General features: G+C 44.8%; 1 protein-coding gene across 1 annotated transcript in view; it reads right to left on the bottom strand.

The window, feature by feature from the left end:
* NET1 (neuroepithelial cell transforming 1) overlaps nucleotides 1-19152 on the bottom strand; it is a 448214-nt gene extending 429062 nt beyond the window's left edge. Inside the window, exon 1 of the mRNA XM_069629638.1 lies at nucleotides 18900-19152. Coding sequence (XP_069485739.1) covers nucleotides 18900-19042 — 143 coding nt within the window. The 5' untranslated portion in view covers nucleotides 19043-19152. The remainder of the gene's footprint in view (nucleotides 1-18899) is intronic.
* Nucleotides 19153-24471: the final 5319 nt, after the last annotated feature.

Below are 24471 nucleotides of genomic sequence, written 5' to 3'. Positions count from 1 at the left end.
GAGCCAACGCAGAGTTCGAAATGGAGGGGAGCTGAAAGCTATTTAGCTCCTGCTTCTAGCCTACGAGAGCCTGTTTAGTTTTAAACCAACTACCAGGAGCTACTTTTGGCTTCCCATTCCAGTTGGTGCCTTACAAACATGCGTATATGGCATTAAAGCATTCTCAAATACTCAAATTTAAAGTAGTATTAGGACACACAGTACACATTTCAACATAATGAATCATACAAAATAAACAAAAATGTAAAGTGTGCATCTCATGTGGAAGTCGGTGTGCTCGGTAATCGCTCCAGGCTCCCCAGAGGTAGCTCATGCCTACCGGGTGATGCCCGACACCCAGGAGCTCGTTTTAGCTCCTGCTCATTGAACCTGAATTTCAAACCCTGCAGCTTTGCAGTTATGCCATAAACCTCTGCAACACTATGCATAGGCCATTAAATATACTGAAAGCAAATGGACTATCCGAAAACCTCTGAAACCAGGCCTTTTCGCTAGGGTGCAAGAAAATAAATAATGCCAAGAGTCCAGATTAAAAAATATGAAGTAGCAAGCTAATAGCGAAATAAAAGTCACTCGCCCCCTCAATTCCCCCATTTACACACAGCACACCATTTCTGACTTGCCAAGAATCGATTGTCTCTAGGCAATGACTCGAGGAGAGTATGAATTTTGAGGCCTGCTAATAAAGACTCATTCTGTGAGGCCAAAATGAATATCGACATCCGCCATATCCAATACCCAATGACAGCCAACCCGACATCCGATAACATCCAGGGTAAAATCGCTCATTCCAGACATATTGGCAAAACGGCACACCTAAGCCAGGGCAAACTCTCTTTGAATAACAGGAATTTAACAAGTAATGCCAAATCAAAAACTGATATGACAGATGACGCATCCCCACAAAAATAGCATGTTAATGCCTTTTTGATATTGCTTATTAAAAACAGACACGTGAGCAACTGGCCACACATATATTTGCCCCCTCACTCTTCCTCTCCACTCTCCTTCCTCCCTCCCTCCCTGCCGGGGCGAAACTCATAACCAGATATCTCTACACCTCGCCGACCAATCCACCACAAAGCAGCCAGCTTCACACTACCATCCATTCTAGCAGGGCGGAATCGGGGAGCAAGCAACCAGGCAGGATACAAATAGCTGGTTCTCCCTTCTGACACTGCCCAACGAACTAACAGACCATTACTAGCTCACAACAAACCGGTACTTCCAATCTGCATGCATCGCAGCGTTAGGGCTGGCATCTTGCCTTACCGACTGTCTCTCCAGTAACTAAAGCGCGCCCTCTCCCGGCACAGCACCGAAGGCCCCTCAAATGGAAGAAATGGCAGTATGCAAGGCCCGGTTACATTAGATAATATGTTAAAATATCTTTTAAGCTAATCTTGTATTCACATTTTACTGTACAAAAGCTCCCCGTGGAATGCAATTCTGTTTCTGCAGAGAGCAATCCTCCCTCCTCCCCCTCACAGCTGCCATGCTAGCATTCAAAGATAATAGTTACCCCATTGCCTGCATTCTGGGGGAGGGCGCAACTGAAGTCAGAAACGCGTGCTTGCGTGCGTGCGTGTGCGCGTGTGTGTGTACGAAGCATCCGATAAAGGTTTTTTTTTCTCGCAAGCTTTTACATTTTATATATATTGATTGGAAACATTCTAAAATACCATGGACCATCAGTTTTTGTCTAGGTTTCTTTGAGTTGATTACTAAAACAAAGTTTTAGTGTACTCAATATTTTACTAATGTAGGAAATATATTAGAATTTCGAGCATTGAGAAGGGGAAACTTTTTTGTAATAGTAAGGGGCTCAGCTTGAAAGGTACTTCTCTGCCAGGAAAAGTGTTCTTGGAAGCAATGTAGAAGCTTATTTGACATATCCAACACAGGGAAAACAAGCATTGGCACTGCCAACAGTTTGGACTTTTTTGTAGGCATGGCAAAGGCACTTGCCAGGCACAGCTACAGTAGTATTAACTGCCCATTGATGTTGCAGGTGCAAAATGTTGCGAATACCTGGGCATCTAATAGCAGTGCCTGGCAAATGCCTAATAGTTGTACACAAGCCAAAACCATTGGCTTGGCCAATGCTTGTGAATAAATTGAACTCAACCTCCTCCGAGGCAGCTGCATCTTCAAGCTGCTTCATTTTACAGCCGAGCTTCTCCTCACCTTACCAGGCTGTTTCTCTACGCATTATTCTTTATGCTCCTCGTGAAAGAAAAAAAAAAGCACTCGAAATGTTTAACTCGAGCTGATCAAGCAACACAACTCTGTAGCTGCACTGTTCCATAAAACCCGACCCCTTGCTCCCCTGACCCGCCTCCCCAACCCAAACAAAACAAAAAAAACAGCCAGCCAGCGCCTTACCTCAGAATGCTCCACAAACCGAAAGCCTTCATTAAATCCGAGCTGGCAAGCACAAAGAGTTCCCATGAGGAGGAGTTTTGGGCAGGTAGAGGCCGGAACGGGTGGGAATGGCCATATTAGCATGGCCATGGGCAGCCTCATAACCAAACAACTATAGACTGTGTGTCCCTCCTCGTATGCCATTCATCTGTGTGCTTCCTCGTATGCCATTCATCTGCGTGCCACCTCGTATGCCATTCGTATGCCATTCATCTGCGTGCCTCCTCGTATGCCATTCATCTGCGTGCCTCCTCGTATGCCATTCATCTGTGTGCCTCCTCGTATGCCATTCATCTGTGTGCCTCCTCGTATGCCATTCTTGTACTGGAATCAGTACTCAAATGCAATAGTTTGAGCTTTTACATAGCCCAAACTAAAAAATGGGATTTGAAACAATACAGCAACTACTCCTCAATCACGGTTTCTAATTAAACATTAACGGGCTCCCATCTCCCAAGGTGGTTGAGAAAGGAACTCTCTTTTTCAAACAAGGACCAGTCCAACCAACGCATGAAGCAGCGAATGGCCTTTTCCAATTTTGAGGACACTAACACATACTTTTTAAGGCAAACAATTCCCTTTTTAAATCCAACCACACAAAACCAACAGTAAAAAGTTAACAAATACAAGGGTGTCTTCAAGCAGAGAAGGGGATCTCATGGCAACATTCTGAAGAAATCTGCAGAAAGAACAGTGGCAGAATAAAAACAGGTGGTGGTTAAACGCCACAAAACCACACTGCAACTTTGTGAAGCAGCCCTCGGGTTACACGTACCATCTAAAAACATGGCGATTGGTTCACAGGAACATGGTGAGGCTCGATGGCTTGTGATATCAATGAGAAGAGGAAATAATCATGTGGCAAATGGGACCTTATCTTTTTTGTCAAACAAATGTTAGAGGGAAGTGCATATTGCTTAGTCAAGCAGTGGTATCTACCCAGAGTTTATTTAAAACGCGTTTTTGACGCTGTTCATCTCATACTCATCAAATAATAGATGCCACGTTTTACATATAGGAGTCGTTTTCAATGCATTTTTCCAAACGGATGCACCATGAAGATAAAGCGGAGCAGAAGGAGTATAAGAAATAGAGCGGGTCAGTACAAACTGTTAGAGGGCTGGGGGTTGTCCCGTCAAGTACGTAAAGATGGAGAGTCCCAGTCTACTCATTGTGGGCATAAGTGAAAACAAATGTCATCTTTTGACACTTAATTTGTTTCTGCTGGTCTGGTTTATGTTTCTTGTGTCTACCCAAATTATTTGTTTCTTTAATTCCGTGTAGTACTGCATTTTTCAAACTGAACGGTGACGATTACAGAGACAACTAAATGTTTGCACATCTCAGAGGTATGCAGAGTAGATCCTTGCTGAATGATCGGGTTAATGTACTGCATAAAACACATTTTCCACTTTGCAGCAGGAGAGGGCAGGAGCCCTTTACCACCACGCTGCACCCGACACCCATGACCCACCAGGCACGATCTGCAATTCGACGGCTGGAGCAGTGAAGCACCAGCAAGATCCCGTTCTTCACTACAGGAGCAGTGAAGCACCAGCACGGAACGAGGAGAAGGTGAGCACATCGGTGCTAATCCCTTGAACAGATCGCTTAAACCCGACCTGCTATTTAAAAATAGTCAATAGCCACCGCATCAGCTGCCCTTTCTACGGCTGCGCCAGCGTCGTGTCGCTAGGCAACCATCTGCATTTCAGCAGACGCACATCCGCCGGCGAGGCAGAAGCCGGCCCACGGTGCAAAGGCCCTGTTTTGCGCCTGTTATGCGCTGGAATGCGCACCGTCCCCATCTCCGGCGATAGTATAAGGTATGCTCTAACCTTTACATTTCGCTCCTGATATATCTATTCACCACTTAAAACCAATCCCCCATGCTCGCTCGAAGGCTATCTGCCCCCTCGATCTGCACACCAACAAATCCGTATCAATTAACGGCTGGCTACGAACGCTGAAAAACCTCCACCTGCCCAAACTTCCGGGCCACAACATAAGACTAAACTTTGAGGATCCCAAACAAACTCTTCCTGTAACTGCACAATACTCACCTTTTGTCCAGATAGTCACCCCCTTAAGCTATTATGGGTTACATATGCAACTGTCTGACACTGATAATCATACCTATACTAGCCTACCTGTGCAATTGATGTTAGCGTACCTCTGCAATTGATGTTAGCCTACCTCTGCAATTGATGTTAGCCTACCTCTGCAATTGATACTGGCCTACTTGTGCAATTGATGTTAGCCTACCTCTGCAATTGATGTTAGCCTACCTCTGCAATTGATGTTAGCCTACCTGTGCAATTGATATTAGCCTACCTGTGCAATTGATATTGGCCTACCTGTGCAATTGATACTGGCCTACCTGTGCAATTGATACTGGCCTACTTGTGCAATTGATATTGGCCTACCTGTGCAATTGATAGTAGCCTATCTGTGCAATTAATACTAGCCTACCTATTCAATTGATACTAATCTACCTATGCAATTGATGTTAGCCTACCTGTGCTATTGATATTAGCCTACCTGTGCAATTGATATTGGCCTACCTGTGCAATTGATAGTAGCCTATCTGTGCAATTGATACTAGCCTACCTATTCAATTGATACTAATCTACCTATGCAATTGATGTTAGCCTACCTGTGCTATTGATATTAGCCTACCTGTGCAATTGATATTGGCCTACCTGTGCAACCGATACTGGCCTACCTGTGCAACCGATACTGGCCTACCTGTGCAACCGATACTGGCCTACCTGTGCAACCGATAATGGCCTACCTGTGCAACCGATACTGGCCTACCTGTGCAACCGATACTGGCCTACCTGTGCAACCGATACTGGCCTACCTGTGCAACCGATAGTGGCCTACCTGTGCAGCCGATACTGGCCTACCTGTGCAGCCGATACTGGCCTACCTGTACAACCGATACTGGCCTACCTGTACAACCGATACTGGCCTACCTGTACAACCGATACTGGCCTACCTGTGCAACCGATACTAGCCGACTTGTGCAACTGATACTAGCCGACTTGTGCAACTGATACTAGCCGACTTGTGCAACTGACACTAGCCGACTTGTGCAACTGATACTAGCCGACTTGTACACCTTTTTACCTAGTGCAATTGTTGCACAATCAACACTAACCTGGGCGATAGTCTCCCGACTCAAAACACCATCTGAGACCCCTCGGCAAGCCCTGAACATGCTTGACAACCTAAAAACCCTACCTTTAGTACTTACACTTAGCATCCTAGTGACTATGGCTCTAGCCACCCTCCTAACGTGCCCTCCTCCGGACAGAAACATGAGACTTAGATCTAGACTACCCCGACTCTATGATCCTAAAAATACCAAAAACCGAACAGTGTTAACTAGGGGTGTCACGGTATTAGTTTTATGACAGTACGATAACCTTCTTGCCAAATGACGGTATATCATGTTTATCGCGGTATAGCAGGTGGAGTTAACTAATCTTAACAAATATTTTCTAAAAGGTCATAAATTGTCAGATTTATCACCACAAACAAAACCAGGCACCCAGGGCCAGAATTGGGCTTTTCAACATACTTTCCACTGAAATGCCACCCCTTGCTTCCACCAAACACACGTGTGAAGAGGAGGAGTGGATTGTGGGGGGAGCCCTGCTGGGACTGGCAAAGCAAACTGAATAGCTTTTCTTAAGTGGTCATTTAGGCTTTTAGCTCCCCCATTGGCTACTGGTGAAGATGAACATGTTGCCATCTTGATAACCTGCATGCCACAGATCAATGGAGGCTGATGGTAGTATACGCTTGTGCGCATACGCACACACGCTCTCTTTACTTTACAGCCTCTAGTTTACTTGCGGGCCAAAAGGTGTTCAGTAATCAGGGACATGTTACCCTTTGGTATGGCAGCAGGGAATACCCACAGAGCTGAGTGAATTTCACAGTGTGACTTATATGTAAATTCAATGATGGAACCAGGGAAATCCCCCATTGTCATATGTTTAGCAAACAATATCCGTTATAAATATATAAATCCCAAAGCCGCCATCCCAAAGTGAACCCTTTTCCTTCTTGGCACTGTATTTATTCTTCCTATTGCTAACATATTGATTTTATGTCAGGCATGTGTGGTTTATGGAATGGCATTAAAAACTGCTCCAACTGAAACTACTTGGCAGACGGCACATCCAACAGTGCAAGACCAAGACTGTGCAGCACTTGCTTACTGCAGACTTTCCAAATCAGATTGAAAAGCACACTTAACGGTATAAACGGTATACCGGTATAAACAATGTGACGGTTATTATTGTTCAATTAAGTGGTTCACTGTATCTTTAACAGAATACCGTTATACCGTTACATCCCTAGTGTTAACTATGCCTAATAACCGAACTATGGCCAATATAGTTAAAAGTAATGTTGGCAGTCCCAATACACCTAAAATTAAACTCCCCCCCCCTACCCTGCAAATAAAGGCACAGTATCCCTATCAGTATCACTTATCAATGCCAGATCCCTAGTAGCCCATGCCTCTGAAATTGCAGACACATTACACAATGAGAATCTAGACCTACTAGCCGTAACTGAAACTTGGCTCCATGACGCGGCAGGTCCTGCCCTCATGATAGCAATACCCGAGGGCTACGAGATTATCAGAGTGGATAGGCCTAACTCTCGCAGTGGCGGCCTAGCCATTATTGCCAAAACTAGCCTTTCCATCAGTCTTGCCACTCCAACTACATGCCACTCATGCGAAATCCTTACGGCTAAACTTCCCCTATCTAACAATCGCACTTTAACAATACACTTGGTATACAGACCTCCCGGCCCTTTAGGAACCTTTGAGGAGGACCTTACAGATATCAAAACTAGCAACACTAAAAACCACTCACAATCCTTGATACTGGGGGATTTCAGCCTCGACTTCGATGAGGCTGGAAACAAACACTCCCAAGCTATAGCTGCACTTCTAAAAGATCATGGACTAGCACAAAAAGTCCTATCCCCCACCGACATCAAAGGTAGAATCTTGGATTGGGTGGCTGACTTGAACTGTAACATTATTATTACTGATAATGTACCACAATTATGGTCCGACCATCACCTTATTACATTCTCAGCCACACTCGACCTTAGTCCTAAAACCATCGAGATGGCACCCCCACTCCCTACTAGAAGCAAAAAGGACATCACAGTAGAAAAACTACTCCTGCACCTCCTCCCTTCTTTGAATAATGTTAACAATAATGCTGACCCTAAATCCTTAGTGGAAATCTTCAACACAGCCATGTCCCATGCCCTGGATTCTACCGCCCCACTAAAAATCCACAAAGCCAGACAAAAATCCCACCTCAATGCATGGTTCACACCTCAATTTAAAGAGTTAAGATTAGAGAAAATAAAATTGCAAACAATCTGGCGCCATTCCCGACTACTGCGAATAAAGCTAAACTAACAGAACTTTCCAAATACCAAATAAAAAAAAAATATATTCAATGATAGAATTGCAAAAGCCAGTTCCAATACTAAGGAACTGTTTTCCATCCTCCGCGAAATGGAAGCCCCAATTCCACCTGCAGACACTGTCCCGAAGGACAAGCCATTGTGCACAGCAATTCAAAAAGCCCTCCTAAACAAAATCACTACACTCCAACGGAAAATTGCTATGAAAAAAGCTTCTCTGCCACCCTCTGAGCAACAACCACCCCCTGAAACAGGTTGTAACACAACTACTCCATTTACCTTTAAAGAAATTTCTATTCTCGACACTGAAAAAATCATTCTTTCCCTAAAACCTTCAAACTGCAAGGGCGACAGTTGCCCGGCACAAATTATAAAGGATGCGGCTAGAGACCTTGCCCCATTTATCTCTAAGCTCATAAACGCCTCCTTTAACACCAATACTGTACCTAATAACCTCAAAGAATCCTGGGTCTTCCCCCTGCTTAAAAAACAATCCCTAGACCCTACCATCCCCACCAACTATAGACCCATTACCACTGTCCCTTTTCTACTTAAAATTAGTGATAGAGTGGCCTACATTCAAATTCAGGAATACCTGGAAGCCAATCATCTACTAGGATCTCGACAGTCTGGCTTCCGCCCACTCCACGGCACAGAAACTGCCTTGCTAGACCTTAAGACTCAAATTGACGAGTTGAAGGACAAGGGACAAACAGCTATGCTACTTCTCCTAGACCTCTCTGCAGCGTTCGACCTAGTGGATCATGTAGTCCTATGTAACCATCTTAGGTCGGCGGCACACTTTTCAGGGGAAGCCATAGCTTGGGTCCACTCCTTCCTGGCCAACAGGACAATGCAAGTCTTCTCCCCACTAACTGCTGCTGACCCAACTCAAATCTCCTGCGGAGTACCCCAAGGATCCTGTGTCTCTCCCACTATGTATAATATCTTTACTAAGCCTTTGTTCGACAAATTGAACAGATTGGGTATCACTTACACAAATTATGCAGATGATACCTAGATCCTAATTCCCCTTTCGGGCAACTTTTTGGAGGACACAGCCTTAGTAAACAGAGTATACCTCCTCATTCAGGCATGGATGGCATCACATGGCCTCTGCCTGAATGACGAAAAAACTGAGATACTGATCCTAGGCTCCGAAACTAACATAAAAAAACTTAGCCCGAACTATACCGCCTTCAATATCGACAATAATCTCATCAAAGTGATGCCAGTGGTCAAAACACTAGGCTTCTATCTTGATGCCACTCTCTCACTGAAGAAACAAGTCAACTCACTCTCAGCCTCCACAGCCTATACCTGTAAGCTTATCCGAGCTTGCAGACCATTCCTCTCTACCTTGAGTTGCACCACCCTCGCCAATGCCCTTGTAATGTCTAGATTAGACTAGGGGTGTCACGGTATTAGTTTTATGACGGTACGATAACCTTCTTGCCAAATGACGGTATATCATGGTTATCGCGGTATAGCAGGTGGAGTTAACTAATCTTAACAAATATTTTCTAAAAGGTCATAAATTGACAGATTTATCATCACAAACAAAACCAGGCACCCAGGGCCAGAATTGGGCTTTTCAACTTACTTTCCACTGAAATGCCTTGCTTCCACCAAACACAAACACACGTGTGGAGAGGGGGGTGGTCCTGCTGCAACTGGCAAAGCAAACTCAATAGCTTTTCTTAAGTGGTCATTTAGGCTTTTTGCTCCCCCACTGGCTACTGGTGAAGATGGACATGTTGCCATCTTGATAACCTGCATGCCACAGATCAATGGAGGCTGATGGTAGTATACGCTTGTGCTCATACACACGCACTCTCTCTTTACGTTACAGCCTTTAGTTTACTTGCGGGCCAAAAGGTGTTCAGTAATCACGGACATGTTACCCTTTGGTATGGCAGCAGGGAATACCGACAGATCAGTGAATTCCGCAGTGTGACTTATTATATGTAAATTCAATGATAGAACCAGGGAAATCCCCCCGTTGCCATATGTTTAGAGAACATTATCCATTATAAATATATAAACCCCAAAACCGCCACCCCAAAGTAAACCCTTTTCCTTCTTGGCACTGTATCTATTCTTCCTATTGCTAACATATTGATTTTGTGTTGAGCATGTGTTGTTTATGGAATGGCATTAAAAACTGCTCTAACTGAAACTACTTGGCAGACGGCACATCCAACAGTGCAAGACCAAGACTGCGCAGCACTTGCTTACTGCAGCCTTTCCAAATCAGATTGAAAAGCACACTTAACTGTATGAACGGCATAACGGTATAAACAATGTGACGGTTATTATTGTTCAATTAAGTGGTTCACGGTATCTTTAACGGTATACCGTTACCGTTACATCCCTAGATTAGACTATTGTAACGCCCTCTACTCAGGTGCCAACAAAAATATCATTGACAAATTACAAATTATGCAAAATAACGCCCTAAGAGCTGCACTGAATATCCCTAGGAGAGAACACATCTCTGACGCTAGAAGAGAAGTTCATTGGCTAAAAATATCTGACAGAATACTTCTAAAAACAGTCTCCCTCACCTCCAAATGCTTAAACAACTTGGCCCCACCCTACCTTGCTGAAAGGATAAATAGAAGATCGTCCATACGTCCAACGAGAACAGCCAATGCCCACACTCTGGAAACGCCTAGATTTAAACATGCCATAGCAGGAGGATCTAGCTTCCCAGTCATTGCAGCACAAACGTGGAACGCTCTACCGCACGACCTTAGAAAGCAACAACCATATCCGAAATTTAGACTCAATATAATTAAATGGCTACGAACGAACGACTTAACTCACCTTCCAAGCACCACCTACTCTTGTCTCTGCTGCTTGTTTTTTAACTTGCTTTACCTTTGCATGCCACTGTAACTATCCTGGCAGCCTATCCTTCTAACTGTTTTGTATATTATATGCTTCTTTGCACACATTATGTAACCAAGCTTAAGCTGTCTTGACCTCTACTGCGCCCGGCTACCTAATGGGTTTGGCGCGCATTATCAAATAAATAAACAAACAAACAAACAAAACAACTTTGACAGGGATGAATCTAGTTTAGAAGATGGACTTTTTTCTGCATTATCTGATCGTACAAGTCGAAGAATAACCTGATTATTACAACAACAAAATCTGCAGCCACGACACACTGCACGCAGGACATCTCAGCAAGACTGCATATAAAAAGCAGAACACCCAGATTAGCCGAACTGTGATGCATGCACTCTGCATTCCTAGAGATCATTAATTTGCCAATTCAATTGTATTTAGAAGATATAAAATCAATTATTGAAGAACGGGATCTTACTAGTTTCATGTTAGTCTATGTGTGCCTTCCCAGCACATCAGAAGTTAATGATTGCTGGCAGTGTTGGAAATGAATCCATACGATGATCAAAAGGCACTTCCAAAGGTTTATGTAAACGTTAAGTTCTGTGAATAAAACATGTGTTCTCGGAACAAACCAAAGAGTCTATATAAACCTTCAATTACCTGAAGAAACCCTTTGTTCTCTTAAACCTAAGAGCGGCATTTGGCAAAATCACCAATTTCTGAAACGATCGTAGTGAACTTTCAGTAGTAGACAGTTTGCAAAACTGCAGTGGTGTGGCAAAGTAATTCTGAATCAAATCAACACCGATGTAAATTGTATTATTTTATATAACCGTGATATCCAGTTGAGACCGAATCAGTTGGGTTAGGGGAGGAGGGCTTAGATACTGGGTATCAGACAACACACTAAATCAACATTTGTGTTTAAAACATTTACTTTTGACATGTTTACAGTTTTGGGCACAAAGGTATAGTGGTTTGCCTAGAATCCATATTCCAAGCTCAGCAGCTTTGACACTTGTCGACGCGAGCGGTATATTTGTTACCTGTGACCACATACAGTACTTCAAGTCACAAAGGTGCTTTTCTTCAATGCAGATTTAGAATACTCCTCTTTGGGGATTAGATAAAAAAAAGTCAGAGTGAAAAATGTATTTGGACTGTAGTTAAAGAGAAACTCTATAACCTACTAGCTCACTTGCCTATGCAAAGAGATATATAGAGCGAGTACCATTTGCATGGTACACAACATTGCTGGCAAGTATGGGGATGTTGAAACTTATTTCATATTTACTCCAAATAAACTTTGGGGAACATTACAAGTTTGGTGGTATTCTGGCTGTTTTACTGCCAGAATACTGCCAAACTACATTACTGTTATCGCCTCATGGTATGGTGGAATTACCGCCGGATTACAAGTGGCGGTGTTAGTCTCAATTTATCATGGGGATTTTGGCAGAATTACCACCGGCTGCGATTCTGCAGAAATGGTTGCATTTTGGCAGTAAGGTGGCGGAAATACCCCCAGTATTTTGCTGGAGGTTTTTCCTGCACCCCACTGCCACAACCATAGTTTGTTGGTGCGGTAACTCTGTTACTGCTGCACTATCGATGATTTTAGCCGTACCGCAAAACTCGTAATGAAGACGTTTGTTTGCAGTAAATGGCAAATAAAAGTTTCACTGTGCATGGCTAGCCTTTGGGTGGCAGCATTGCACCAAATACGAAGTGTGCTTATGGTGACATGCACCATTTTACAGAAAGCCATGATTAATATTGTATCACCTGTCACCATGGGGTAAGTGCATTTCTCTTATGTCGAGTTTGTAAACTTAGGCACTTGCCGCCCTGCAAGACTAGTGAGATTTGTAATAATTTTGCAAAGCCCGAGTTTCCATCCACAATTTTGGTTGCATTATTTTGTGTCTCATCAGAATGCATGGTTTTGTTAGACATACATGAAATGTGTATATGCCAATTGATAATGGATTTGTAGGATAGGTTAATGTTATAGTAACTCGTAAATTAAAGCTCATTAGACAATACTAATATAGGATCAAGTGCCACACGAAAACGTATGTTTATTAAAGTTTGCTACATTTGCACTGTAACCTAGAAAGGAATGATCCTATCAAATCCAGTCTAATAGACCACTGCCAATAGAGTGTTTTTTTCAATTAAACTATTAGAATTTCAACAAAACAAGAAATACTTACGAGTCTGTATTATAAAACTTATATTAAAAGGTACATGAAGTAGTAAGGGAGGAGAGGGCGGATGCAGGGGAACAAAGGAGAGGTTCTAATGCTGAAAAATTGTCCACTTCTTTATGGAAGCGGTAAAGGAAAAACAGGGCAGAGGTAAAGAAAGAAAACAAGGCAGGGGGTACTCCGAAAATTAGCCATTAGTACAATTAAAGATTTCTTTCTGAATGTTAAAGTTATGTTTTTTTTAAATGTAAAAATAAATAAAAAAGTGATTTGATGTTGGTTTTGAATTTGTAAATTAACTGTACTTGAACCCGGCTGGAACCCGCTACATAAAAAGTTGGTCTAATGCATTAAATAAATAGGAATGTCTTGGAATATTTAATATATAATTCTAAAACACAGCCTTTGTATTTTCCAAAACAAATTTAGAAATTGATCCAAATCTATCAGAACACTGTAGCGCAATCTTGAAAGAGGTGCACAGTTGGGATACTATGGAGAAATTCATAGAAGCCAAGTGTGATACTTCATTTTCATGACATACAGAAAAGATACAGTCTTCTCACTAACACGCACTGAGAAACTACAACCCACACAGACCTCTGCCCAGCGACAGACCATCAGACAGGTGGACACACAGGGAAATTAGCTCAACAGCCCCAAAAGGTCCAAAATACATCAGCGCATTTAACCTCTTTGAAATATGTTTCTCAAGATTATGACATTCAGAAATTGTACTTGCCGTTTCTGAATCTGGACGATGTGCATGCCCAGGGCTTTTACCTTAATTATGGGGTGAAATACATTGATAGGGACTGGAGGGGACTGTCTACTACGTAAACAGTCTATTTCAGTAAACAAGGTACACGTACTACCGAGCCACCCAGTCGCTATCACTTTAAGTTTATCTGCAGTTCAGAGCCAGAGAAATGACTCGAGGGTATGCAAACCCGCTCAAAAGCATACATTTTGCACCAGAAAACGGTTTGTCTTTGAGGGCAACGCTATTTTAAACATAGCTTTATCAACCCAAAATAGAACGCCCACCAGGACGCAGACAACCACAGGTGTGTTTCACCCTCATTTGGGTTCATTGGTGTGGTATTTTCGGACAAACGTTGATTGGAGCATTGGGGTAGGTTTAGCAAATCCTGTCAATGTTATGCTAGGATTAAAAAATATGAATAATTAAAAAAATAAACACAAAATCGACCTGCAACGTGAAAGCAGAATAGGACATTCAGGTAGGTGATCATTAGAAATTGATTGTACTGCATATTAAAATGGATGGCAGTGTTCAATTGGGTTTATTAACTACATCAATGGGGTTGTTTGGTAAGCATGAGCGATGTCAAGAATGGAATACGGAAACAGTGAATAAAATGGAGCATTATTTAAAAAAGTGTTTTTTTCAGAATCTGTAGTATTATGTATAGTGACTTGATATACTAACTATACAACAAGGATTCAGACTGTCAGTCTTGAAAAGATTCAACTCAATTAAAGCCACGCCAAGGGAATTTTATGCTCATGCTTTCTTTCAAATACTGCACACTCGGGAAAAATATATGATGATCGAAATCACTACACAGTTCCAGGTGGCAAGGAGACAGACATTATGCCAGTGGCTCCTTCGTAACAGTGTTCAGTCTCTGTGAAACAATATCAGTTTGTTTATTGAACAAAGAGATTGCTTTGATCATGAATGCATTATAGAACATGAGTTTGTGCAGAGTAATCCCTTTGCAGCGTGCTTTACAAAGATTTTGCAGAGATCATTGAGGAGATAATGATTAAAGTGATGGAGTGGAAGCTTATAGCAGAAGCTGCAGAAGCAGCGAACAGGAAACGTCACTGTTGCGAGACTTGTATGATGCCGTCTCTTTTACCATTCTACCTTCCAGTTCGACCCACTCAGCCGGACACACTCTGGATGCCTTCATCTCTGATGACATCCCTATCTCTAACCCCCTTCTCTGGGTCTGACCATTCTCTCCTCCCACCTGGGACCCCTCGGCCCTCTGTCCAAGCCGCCTCCCGCACTGCCAGACTTGTTCGCCAACATTCGACCGATGAAGCGAGTGTCAGTCGCTGCGTGGTCTCCACTTTTATCCCCAACTTCTAACTCTCCCATCTTGCTAACCTTCACCTCTCTATCTCGAATACCCTTGACATCCGTGCCCCTGTCGTGGGGATCCGCCTGAAGCCTGCCTCTAAGTGTAATAGCTGGTATGACTCCGATCTAGCTTCGCTGAAATGCAACTGGACAAAGTGGCAGACCTCTGGCACATCTGCTGACAAACTGGCCTGTCGCCTGCTCCAAAGGCAATATTGTTTATCCGCTCCAAGAAGAGGCCCCACATTCAAGCCTGAATCTCTGGAGCCACAAACGATATGACTGAACTTTTCAAAATATGCAAGGAACTTGTCAATCCAACTGCAGTCTCTACCTCTCTCCTTCCTTCCCAGACTCTCTGCACTGTCCTCCCATTTCACAACTAAAACTCATGAAATCTTGTCCACACTCTCCACCGTGACTACCTCCTCATGCACTCTTTTCCTTCCTGCCCATTACACATAAGGAGGTCTCTAAAACTGTCTGTTCTATGAATGTCTCATCCAAACAAGTGCTCCCCTGCTCTTCCAGAACTATTAAGGACAACATATCCTCCCTCGCCCTGGCTCTAGTCAATCTCTGTAACCACTCCTTCGCCACTGGCTCTTTCCCTCAAGCACCCTCTTGTGCATCCCCTCTTTAAAAAGCCATCTGCTGACCCTTCCTGCCTGGATAACAATCGCCTCTTCTCGACCATCCCCTTCCTGGGCAAACTCTTGGAAAAGCTGGTCCTTCCCCTAACTGATCCGTCATACTGAACTTGCTGGCTGCCTCCACGACCATCAATCTGGATTCTGGGCAGCCAGAGGCGCAGAAACGGCTCTTCTGAACACCCGTGAAGTACTGCTCGGTAACCTTAACTCCAACTTTCCTTCTGTTCTCATTCTCCTTGATCTCGCCTCTGCCTTCAACACAAGTCAACCACTCTATCGTCATAAAATGGATCTGTGATACCCTCTTCATCGCGGACCTGGCACTGGATTGGTTGATCTCCTTCCTAGCTAACTGCCCTTCCCAGGTGCATCTGGACCCCTTCTCCTCCACCACCTCACTCTCCAACTGTGGCGTTCCCCAGGGCTCTATCCCATCACTGGGGCTCTTCAATATCTACCTCCTTCTCTCTTCATTTCCAGTGTTACGCTGATTGCACACAGCTTTCATTCAAACTTCCCTCTCCCACCTTCTCTCTCATTCCAGACTGTCTGACGGCTATTTTGGCATGTTGTGCTGCCAACGATCTCGGTCTTAATGCCAGTAAAACTGAGATCCTTCCTATTGGGACACCTGTGCCCCGTTTCCCACCTGCCCTCTGGCCACCCTCCTTGGGCCCTTCAACCTTACCATCCAGTGAGGGCAAAAATCTCGAAGTCATCTTCGACTCCTCTCTCTCCTTCACCCCTCATATTCTGGACCTTGCCAAGAAGGCCTACTATCAGCTTCATCTCCTCAGAGGTATCCTCACTTTTCACCAGAAGCTCAATGTCTCCAGAGCTCTGGTCCTCTCCAATAACCTCCTCCTCAATCTGCCTCTCTCCTCCCTCCGCCCCCTTCAACTAATCCAGAACAGGGCTGAACAGGGCTGCAAGACTTATCCCTAATATTCCTCCACTGTCTCCCGGTGGCCGCAAGGATCAAATTCAAGACCCTCTGCATCATCCGCAAAGCTTTCTGTGGCCTGGGACCCTGCTCTCTCCAACTCCCTAAATACCTCCGGGCTCGAGACCGCCACTCTTCCAGTTCTCTCTGCTGATCAAACGCTTCTCCAAGCAGACAGTAGGGGGGTAGGTCTCTCTCATCGACGGGTGCCTCCCTTTGGAACAGCCTCCCTGCCCTTCTCAGACTTGAGCCGGACCTCCTGAAGTTCTGGAAACTTCTCAAAACTCTCCTTTCTCTACCTCTTTTTCTCTTACCCTCCCCTGCTAATTCCTCACTGCTACTGAGACTAGCAGCCTGGTCCTTCTTGAATCTTACAGGTTACCAGGCCCTCTGCCCAGTGGACACCAGCACCCACTCCCGTCAGCACTTCCCTCTGGGCGACTACACTCCCCCCTTGGGACACCGTCACCCTCGCACTTAGCCAGAGGCACACTCCCTTGGCACCATTGGCACTTCCCCTCCTGGGTTCAGTCAGCACTTTCCCATACCCCCCATTCCATCTCCCTGTTTATCGCTTGTCACTGCACTTGCATGTCTGAATGTCGCAAGGCCTAGTAGGACCACGATTGTTTGATTATTTGTTGCTTTTACTATTGTTTATTTCCCCCCTCTTGCTCCCCCCCCACTTTTGCCTTGTGGTGCCTGGAAATACCATTGATTGTATAGGCGCCTAACAAATGCTCAATAAAATTAAAATAAAATAAAAATGTAAATTATGTAAATATGCACAGATAATCTGATGATTGCATAGAGTTCAATCACTGATCCAGGGGGATGACAGGGGGATGACAATGTGCTTGAGTAATGCTAGAGTCACCTTCCAGGGAGAATAGTTGTAGTTGGAGGGCAGATTCGAAGAAAGGATTAGTAGTATTTTTTTTTAATATCCCGGCGGTGGGCACTCAGTGGAGATGGGCACAGTGGAGTGAAAGGCCAGGTAGGATGGGGCCAGAGAGCAGGGAGATTCCTCGATTGTTTATTAAATTCACCTTTGGGCTACCATAGCTTGCAAATGCCCTCTTCAGATTTCCACTATCTCTTACAGGTAAGGTATTCAAGATACGGCTATGGCAGTCAGAACCTGGGTGCCCTGACCCCAACTGGTGTTCGAGTTCTCAAGGGTAACAAGACTAGCCGAATGCAACCACATGCCCTATGTAGACACCCAGAAAGTTGTCTCACAGATGCCAATGGTTCATAGATTTTGCAACATACCTCAGTGCCCCACCTCCCAAAGTCTTTCACTTGCCTGGTGACTGGGACAAACTATAATTCACAGACTATGTGCCCAGTCCATCTAATCATGGGGTGGCGCGGAGTAGAGGACGGATGGATGGCTGCCAATGAGTGATGCATGGCCTTGTGCCTTCACCAACATGTACTTGTCTCGGTTTGGTTCGTACAGCAGGATTCTGTAGCATGTGTCCTGGAATATAACTGCAATGATCAGTCACTGGTGAACACGCTTTCTGCCTTTGGCTACGTGCACTTACCCATCTGCAGGAAGAGTCTTGCAGTTTCCCAACATACTAGGATCTTGATGTGCTCTGCCAAAGTGTTTGGTTGTGTTCTATAAAGGAGGGAAATATGTAGTGTTTTTTCACATGGACAACTGAACTGCAGGTCTGCTACGGTGTCCATGGTCGCATGCCAAAGGACAGACCATGTTGCCTTCCAGCAGCTGAAATGATTCATGCCCAGTTACAGCACTGGAAACATATGTGTCCACAGGCGGTGAATTGTTTCAAGGCTGCCAGTTAAGTCCAGGGCTATGTGGCGCCCATATACACAACTAAGCAGAGCTCTCAAATGTCCCCATGCCATGCGTCAGTTGTGTTTTTTCTTTGAATTCTGGTACTTATAGATCTGAATTTGATACGTGAAATGGAAAACTACGAGTTCTGTAACTGCTATTGGGGGGCACAGGGGGAGTTGCATGGTTCTCGGGCTATGTGTCTCCATGTCTTGACCTATGCTTAGTAATAGTTTGGAGGGGACACTGTTATAATCTGTGACCATGTGTAATGACTTGGAGATGGGATGGGCACCTCACACTCATCGAATTATTGACTTCGCGCCTTCGGTTTCCCCTCAGATGACGCACCGAGTGGGCACTGAAGGATGCTCATGGGTCTTGCAGTACTCTACCCCCACGCCCCGCTCACCTGCGATTGGGGGTCTCAGGGGTGCTCATGGCTTGCAGACTGCTGCCACTCATTGACTTCCTGCCCCTTTTGTTCTCCTTCTGTCGTGGGGGCTTTGCCCCCAACACCTCTGTCTGTTCCTCCATTGTGCCCCCGGCCGACATCACTAAACCCCGAGGGAGTTGCCCTGGGTAGGAATGCGAAACTGCACACTGGCAGCTCGGACAACTGCCATAGAGAGAGAGGAAAGACTAACTGGCACGCGGGGGAGAGACGTCGAAAACAGACTAACACCCTAAGTCATCGAGGCGACCATTCTAGCAAGGTACTCGCTTCCATATAAGGCATATCCAAAAAGGATAAAATGAGATTTAATCTTTCAATTTTTATTAAACTCTCATTAATAAGTTCTATTTTCTAACTTAGAATTCGTCCTTCTATATTTTTCATTTTCTCTAATCTTTTGCTTGCTTTATAAAAGATGGGTCAATGTTTAGTTCTACAAATAATATCGCTCGATATACGTTGGGCTCGCGGTAAATTTGTTTTACTCGTCTTTGTATGCCGCTTTTATGTCCACATGTAGTCGCCTAGCACACTAGTATTACTGAACGGGAGCCGCTCTTGTTTCAACACTTTCGTCACATTAATAGTGAGGGCAGCCGAGCTTTCGAAAGAAGGGGACGTCCTTGTCCGTCTTCTATGTTTTGCACAAGGTTTACAAGCTACCCTATTGGAGAGAAGTTCTTTGTCGGTTAGATCCCGGCAGCGACTCTACATGGAAATGATCATTAATATACTTTGCAGAAACTTGAACTAGAGCAGAAGTGAATTTATAGATAACGCTCTTCAATGAGAGGCGTGCCACTCTCGTACCTTTTCTAGGCTACCTATAAATAAGCCACGGTATCACCCGAGTTTGAAAATGTGGGCAGTCACCGGTTTGCCCAATCAGAGTTCAGGAAGCGGGCGGTTGCCTAGGAGACCCAATTCCTGCCTCCCTTTGAATGGGGATTAAAGATCTCGAGTCTAGAGATCTTTGTTGTTTTCCCATGGATAGGGTCCAATGGTCCATAGGTCAGCGAAGCCCAGCTGTTGCTTACCATACGTTGTGCTTTTTTCCTTGCAAAATTGGTGTCTACTACCACGAGTTTGTATTAACCACTGGAAACCACTGTCGTTTTCCCCACTGAAACTGTGATATTAATTGCTCTCAAACAAATCTATTTTGTATTTTTACTTAATGTTAAAGGAAAATACCCATTAATTTAATTTAATAACTAATTTTGCTATAAAAACAGTCGTGTCGTTTTTTAAATTTGTTTTAAGAGCAATGTAAATATTTCCATTCAAGGTTAATTAGTTAATTGGTTAATCTCCCCCAGCTCGTACCCCCCAGCACTTTCCACCTCTCCCTTTCTGCACTTGCACGTTCTTAATACGCACAAGGAATAGCAGGTTCGCCCACCCTCCCTCTGTTCTTACATTTTGTGTTGTACACATGCCAACATTCGGACGCACCTGGGAGGGAGATTTCGACAGGGAAATCAGAAGACATACATTTCCTATAGGAATGCATTGGGGCTACAGTTATTTTAGGTGGGAGACTGTAAAAAAAATAGCAATATTTTTCACCAAAAAATGGGAGTCTCTCGCCTAAATCGGTGGGTTGGCATGTATAGTGTAATGTATTTCCCTCCCTGCCTTGTGGCCGCTTTGAAACAGTATTTTCTTATTGTATAAGCGCCTAATAAGCAAACAATAAATACATGATATTGAAAACTTTTCGAGTCATTTCAACTTGGCTTGCTGGATTACCCAGTGAGGGAAGCAGAGGGTCAAGGGAGCAGGAAGTTGAAAACTTGAGAGGGGGGAGGGTGGGCAATTTGATCACCAAGTGATCTACAAGCAACCAGGCGAGAAAAAACTGATAGCCGAGTTGCAGGTTAGGTGGAGGGTGTGTTGACCCAGGTGTTATGGAGGAGTCATTCCTTGAAGAGGAGGGTCTTGGGCTCCTTCCTGAAATGGAGAAGAGAAGGAGCGAGTCTCGTGTTGATGACGAGGAAGTTCCACAGTAGGGGGACATAGACAGAGAAAGTCTGTATTCTGGTTATTTCCTTCCTGCACTGACAGAGTCGAAGTCTGTACATGACTTTACTTCTAGTGGATCATATGCCTCTGAAGATGCTGAGCTTCTCAGCGAGGTAGTTTTGAGACTTGAGGCAACTGTCTTGGAGATGATGCAGTAGGATTTGTAGGTGATTTGTGCATGCAGATGTAGCCAGTGCAGTTCAATCATGGTTGGGGGTGAGGTGGCCAAATGTATCTTTGTCATGCTGCAGCACATAGGACACATCTCTGGGGTGCCAGGGTGGTCGCTGTAAGGCTTTTCAGAAGGGTGTTGCCAGTATCCAAATGGGAATGGAGGAAGGCTTGGTCAACAGATCTGAAATTGTTTCTGGTATGAAGGACTTGATTTTCCATAGAAGGGAAAGTTGGTACCAGCCCGTTAGTGTCTTCCTTGCTATTTGCTTCTTGAAGGAGAGATGTCTGTCGCTATAGAACTCAAGAGACTTGATTCTGGTGGTCAACTGTTCACAGGTTCACGGTGTTCAGCATTATTGGTCAGCAGTAGAAATGTTTAGTATTCCCCACGGAGAAGGAAGCACTCACACAGGTAAATTACATCGGGCACCCCGCGGTTTAATATGCAGCAACTGTACATTTTCAGAACGCTTACACATTACATTCTATGGAACGCTTGACATGGTAGCTACGCGCACACAACACACACGCACATACCCTAAGCTACAACATACCTCCCCCCTTATCCTAACACCCACAATCGAACAGCAAGAATGGAAAGGTAATGAAAAAAAAAGAAAATGAACAGAGAATATAACCAAAGGAAACTAAAAGAAGGGAAAGAGCTGCAAAAACGTAAGAGCTACAAACCCAACATTTAATGTAACAAATGCAACAACAAAAAAGGGATGCAAAACAGCTAAACAGCTCAGCTATCACTCACAAACATAATCATCCAATCCCCTAGGCGGCCTTCAGGCCCTAGGGAAAACACATGAACCATGTACCTCTGATTCTGCAACAACTTCATGACCACCACTTACGCCCCAACACCAGAATCCAACCCGCCCTGCCCCTGACTCGCACCTTGGATCACATCGCCCACCAAAGGCGAGCAGTGGACTTTTCTACACTTTATTCTAATCGATCCATATTAATCAGCAAAAGTTGCCTCATAGCATGCGACATGTTACAAAATAGCTAATTTGCAGCGCATTTCAATCTGCAGAAAAGCATTTCTTTTCCTGGGTCATCTGTTATTGAACTGTGCCGAGAGGGCACAATCCTCCTGCTTACATTATCTTGTGTGCTGGTGTGCACTCTACAAGATGGCCGCCCCTGCCTGGGGCAGAGGAGCCATCCACTGCTTGCAGCCTGCCTCCTCTTCAATTGGCTGCATTCAATCTCACTTAAGCCAATCAGGGGCACCAGCAGGCAAAAGTCAGCCCCTTCACCGAAGGCCCACATCTATGGCCCTGTCTGCCCTCACACGCTCTCCCACACGCTCTCCCAACCCACAAACTATGCTTCAGCCTGCTGCATACAAACTTTGGAGCCTCCAATGAGTGATGTTTGAACTATTTTTGTGCCTCTCCACTAGCAGCCTGCTCTATATCTTTGCATATCTCACTTTGCCTATCCTCTTCACCTTCCTCTTCCCTCTCTGGTGTGTCCTCTGTATAAAATCGTTTTCATTTATCTGTGTGTACTTACATCTTGCACCCTGATTTGACTGCATTTGCGTTCTCTCTTTGCTACTTCTAGGCCATCTCTGAGACTAGGTCAGAACTATACAGTGCCGTCACCCCTCTCCTTCAACTTCCCTCTGTCACCCAAATGGCACTCACCATCTCCCCTATCTTCTCTGTTACTCTGTCTCCTATCCCCCTCTCTCACTAAGTCCGGAACGAAAAAGCACAAAAAAGACATCCTGCGAACGAACCCTGGCCTTCCCATCGCAAACACCAATGTCAGCGCCACATCCAGAGAGGTCTTCATGGATATCCTCTTCTCTGTCCCCTCTCCAAATCTTTGGACTCCTCATCTCATCTCTACTCTCTCCCCTTCCACTTCCTCTCCAATTATCGGTGGGACCACATGGTAAGTCCTCTGGGCTGGCTTCACATCCTCACGCTGCATCATTAATGTCAACCACACTGGCACTATCCTGGTTCAGGGTCCTCAGGCCAACCTTCTCTTTGACAGGGAACTGCCTTCCCTCATTAACTTCCTTCTGTCTGCTGCCTCTGCCCTCACCACTCTCACTGTCCCTCTCCCTTTGACCGGAGTACCACGCCCCTGTACTCCGCTTCAGAAAACTTTCGAAGGCAGAGATCGCCTCCACCTGGCAACTTTTAATGCCCGTTCTGCCAACAAACACTCTTCTGACATCTGCCTCCTTCTTGAAGACACTGACCTCGACTTTATCGCTCTCACAGAGACTTGCTTGAATGCCAGCTCTGTCACTGCTTTTGACTCCCTCCTCCCTGTCGGCTTCAAGATCATTTCCAAGCCTCGACCTCACCATTTAGTATTTAGTATTTTATTTATTTCTATAGCGCACCAGGCCCAGGGGCAACCGGGCGCTTAACTTAGTTACAACAAGATGAAAGCATGACAAGGCAATGTGACAAAGTATTACAGGAGTATTACAGGAAGATTTACAAAATTTACAAAATATACATTCAAGCGAATATCGATAAGGCAGTGATTTACAGGATAGTTAATAAGGGATGCAGAGTAGGTCAAAGTGCAAGTAGGGCAGTAAACTGGTGTTAGCTGTCTTGGGCGGATGCTGACGGTGGGGTCACCTTAATCTAGCCAGAGTGGGTGCCTTCTTCCATCTTACTTACCAAACTCTATACTTCCTTCGAGAGCCTGGTCTGCAAGTTGCACATCTCTCCCTCCACCACTCTCACCGTTGCTACCGTCTACCTGCCTCCAGGCGCTACCACCCTTTTCCTCTCTGAATGGGCGGATTTCTGCTTCTCCTTACTTTCATCCACTTCTAACCTCCCCCTCTTGGATGACTTCTACATCCAATCGGACGCCTCTGCCTCAGCATCCACTCTTTTCATTGTCATCGGCGCCTCTCTCTCCCTCTCCATCCTCCACTCCGGTCCAACCCACTCGCCTGAACACACCATGGATGCCATCATCCACTGTGACCTCTCGCTCACTCTCCCCCTGCCCCCCCTCTCTCCTGGTCAGACCATGCTCTCCTTTCCTTTCCTCCCACCTGGGTCCCTTTGGGCCCTCCTACCGCACCCACAAAAGCCCTGCCAACCTTGTTCTCAAACATTTGCCCGATGAAACGATGTCAGACGTTGCCTTTGCTTCTACCTTCACCCTCCTTTCCCCCTATCTCAGATTTCACCACAGACTCTGTTCTCAGCAATCTGCACTCAGCAATCACCAATACCTTTGAACCCTTGCCCCAGTCATGAGGATCCGCCTGAAATCTTCCTTTAAGCATAACACCTGGTATCACTCCGAACTTGCAGTCCTG

Source organism: Ambystoma mexicanum, chromosome 12 (assembly GCF_040938575.1).
Source record: "Ambystoma mexicanum isolate Mex_15411 chromosome 12, UKY_AmexF1_1, whole genome shotgun sequence".
NCBI lineage: Eukaryota > Metazoa > Chordata > Amphibia > Caudata > Ambystomatidae > Ambystoma > Ambystoma mexicanum.
The sequence above is the reverse complement of the archived record's forward strand: the minus strand, read 5'-3'. Positions and strand labels throughout refer to the sequence as shown.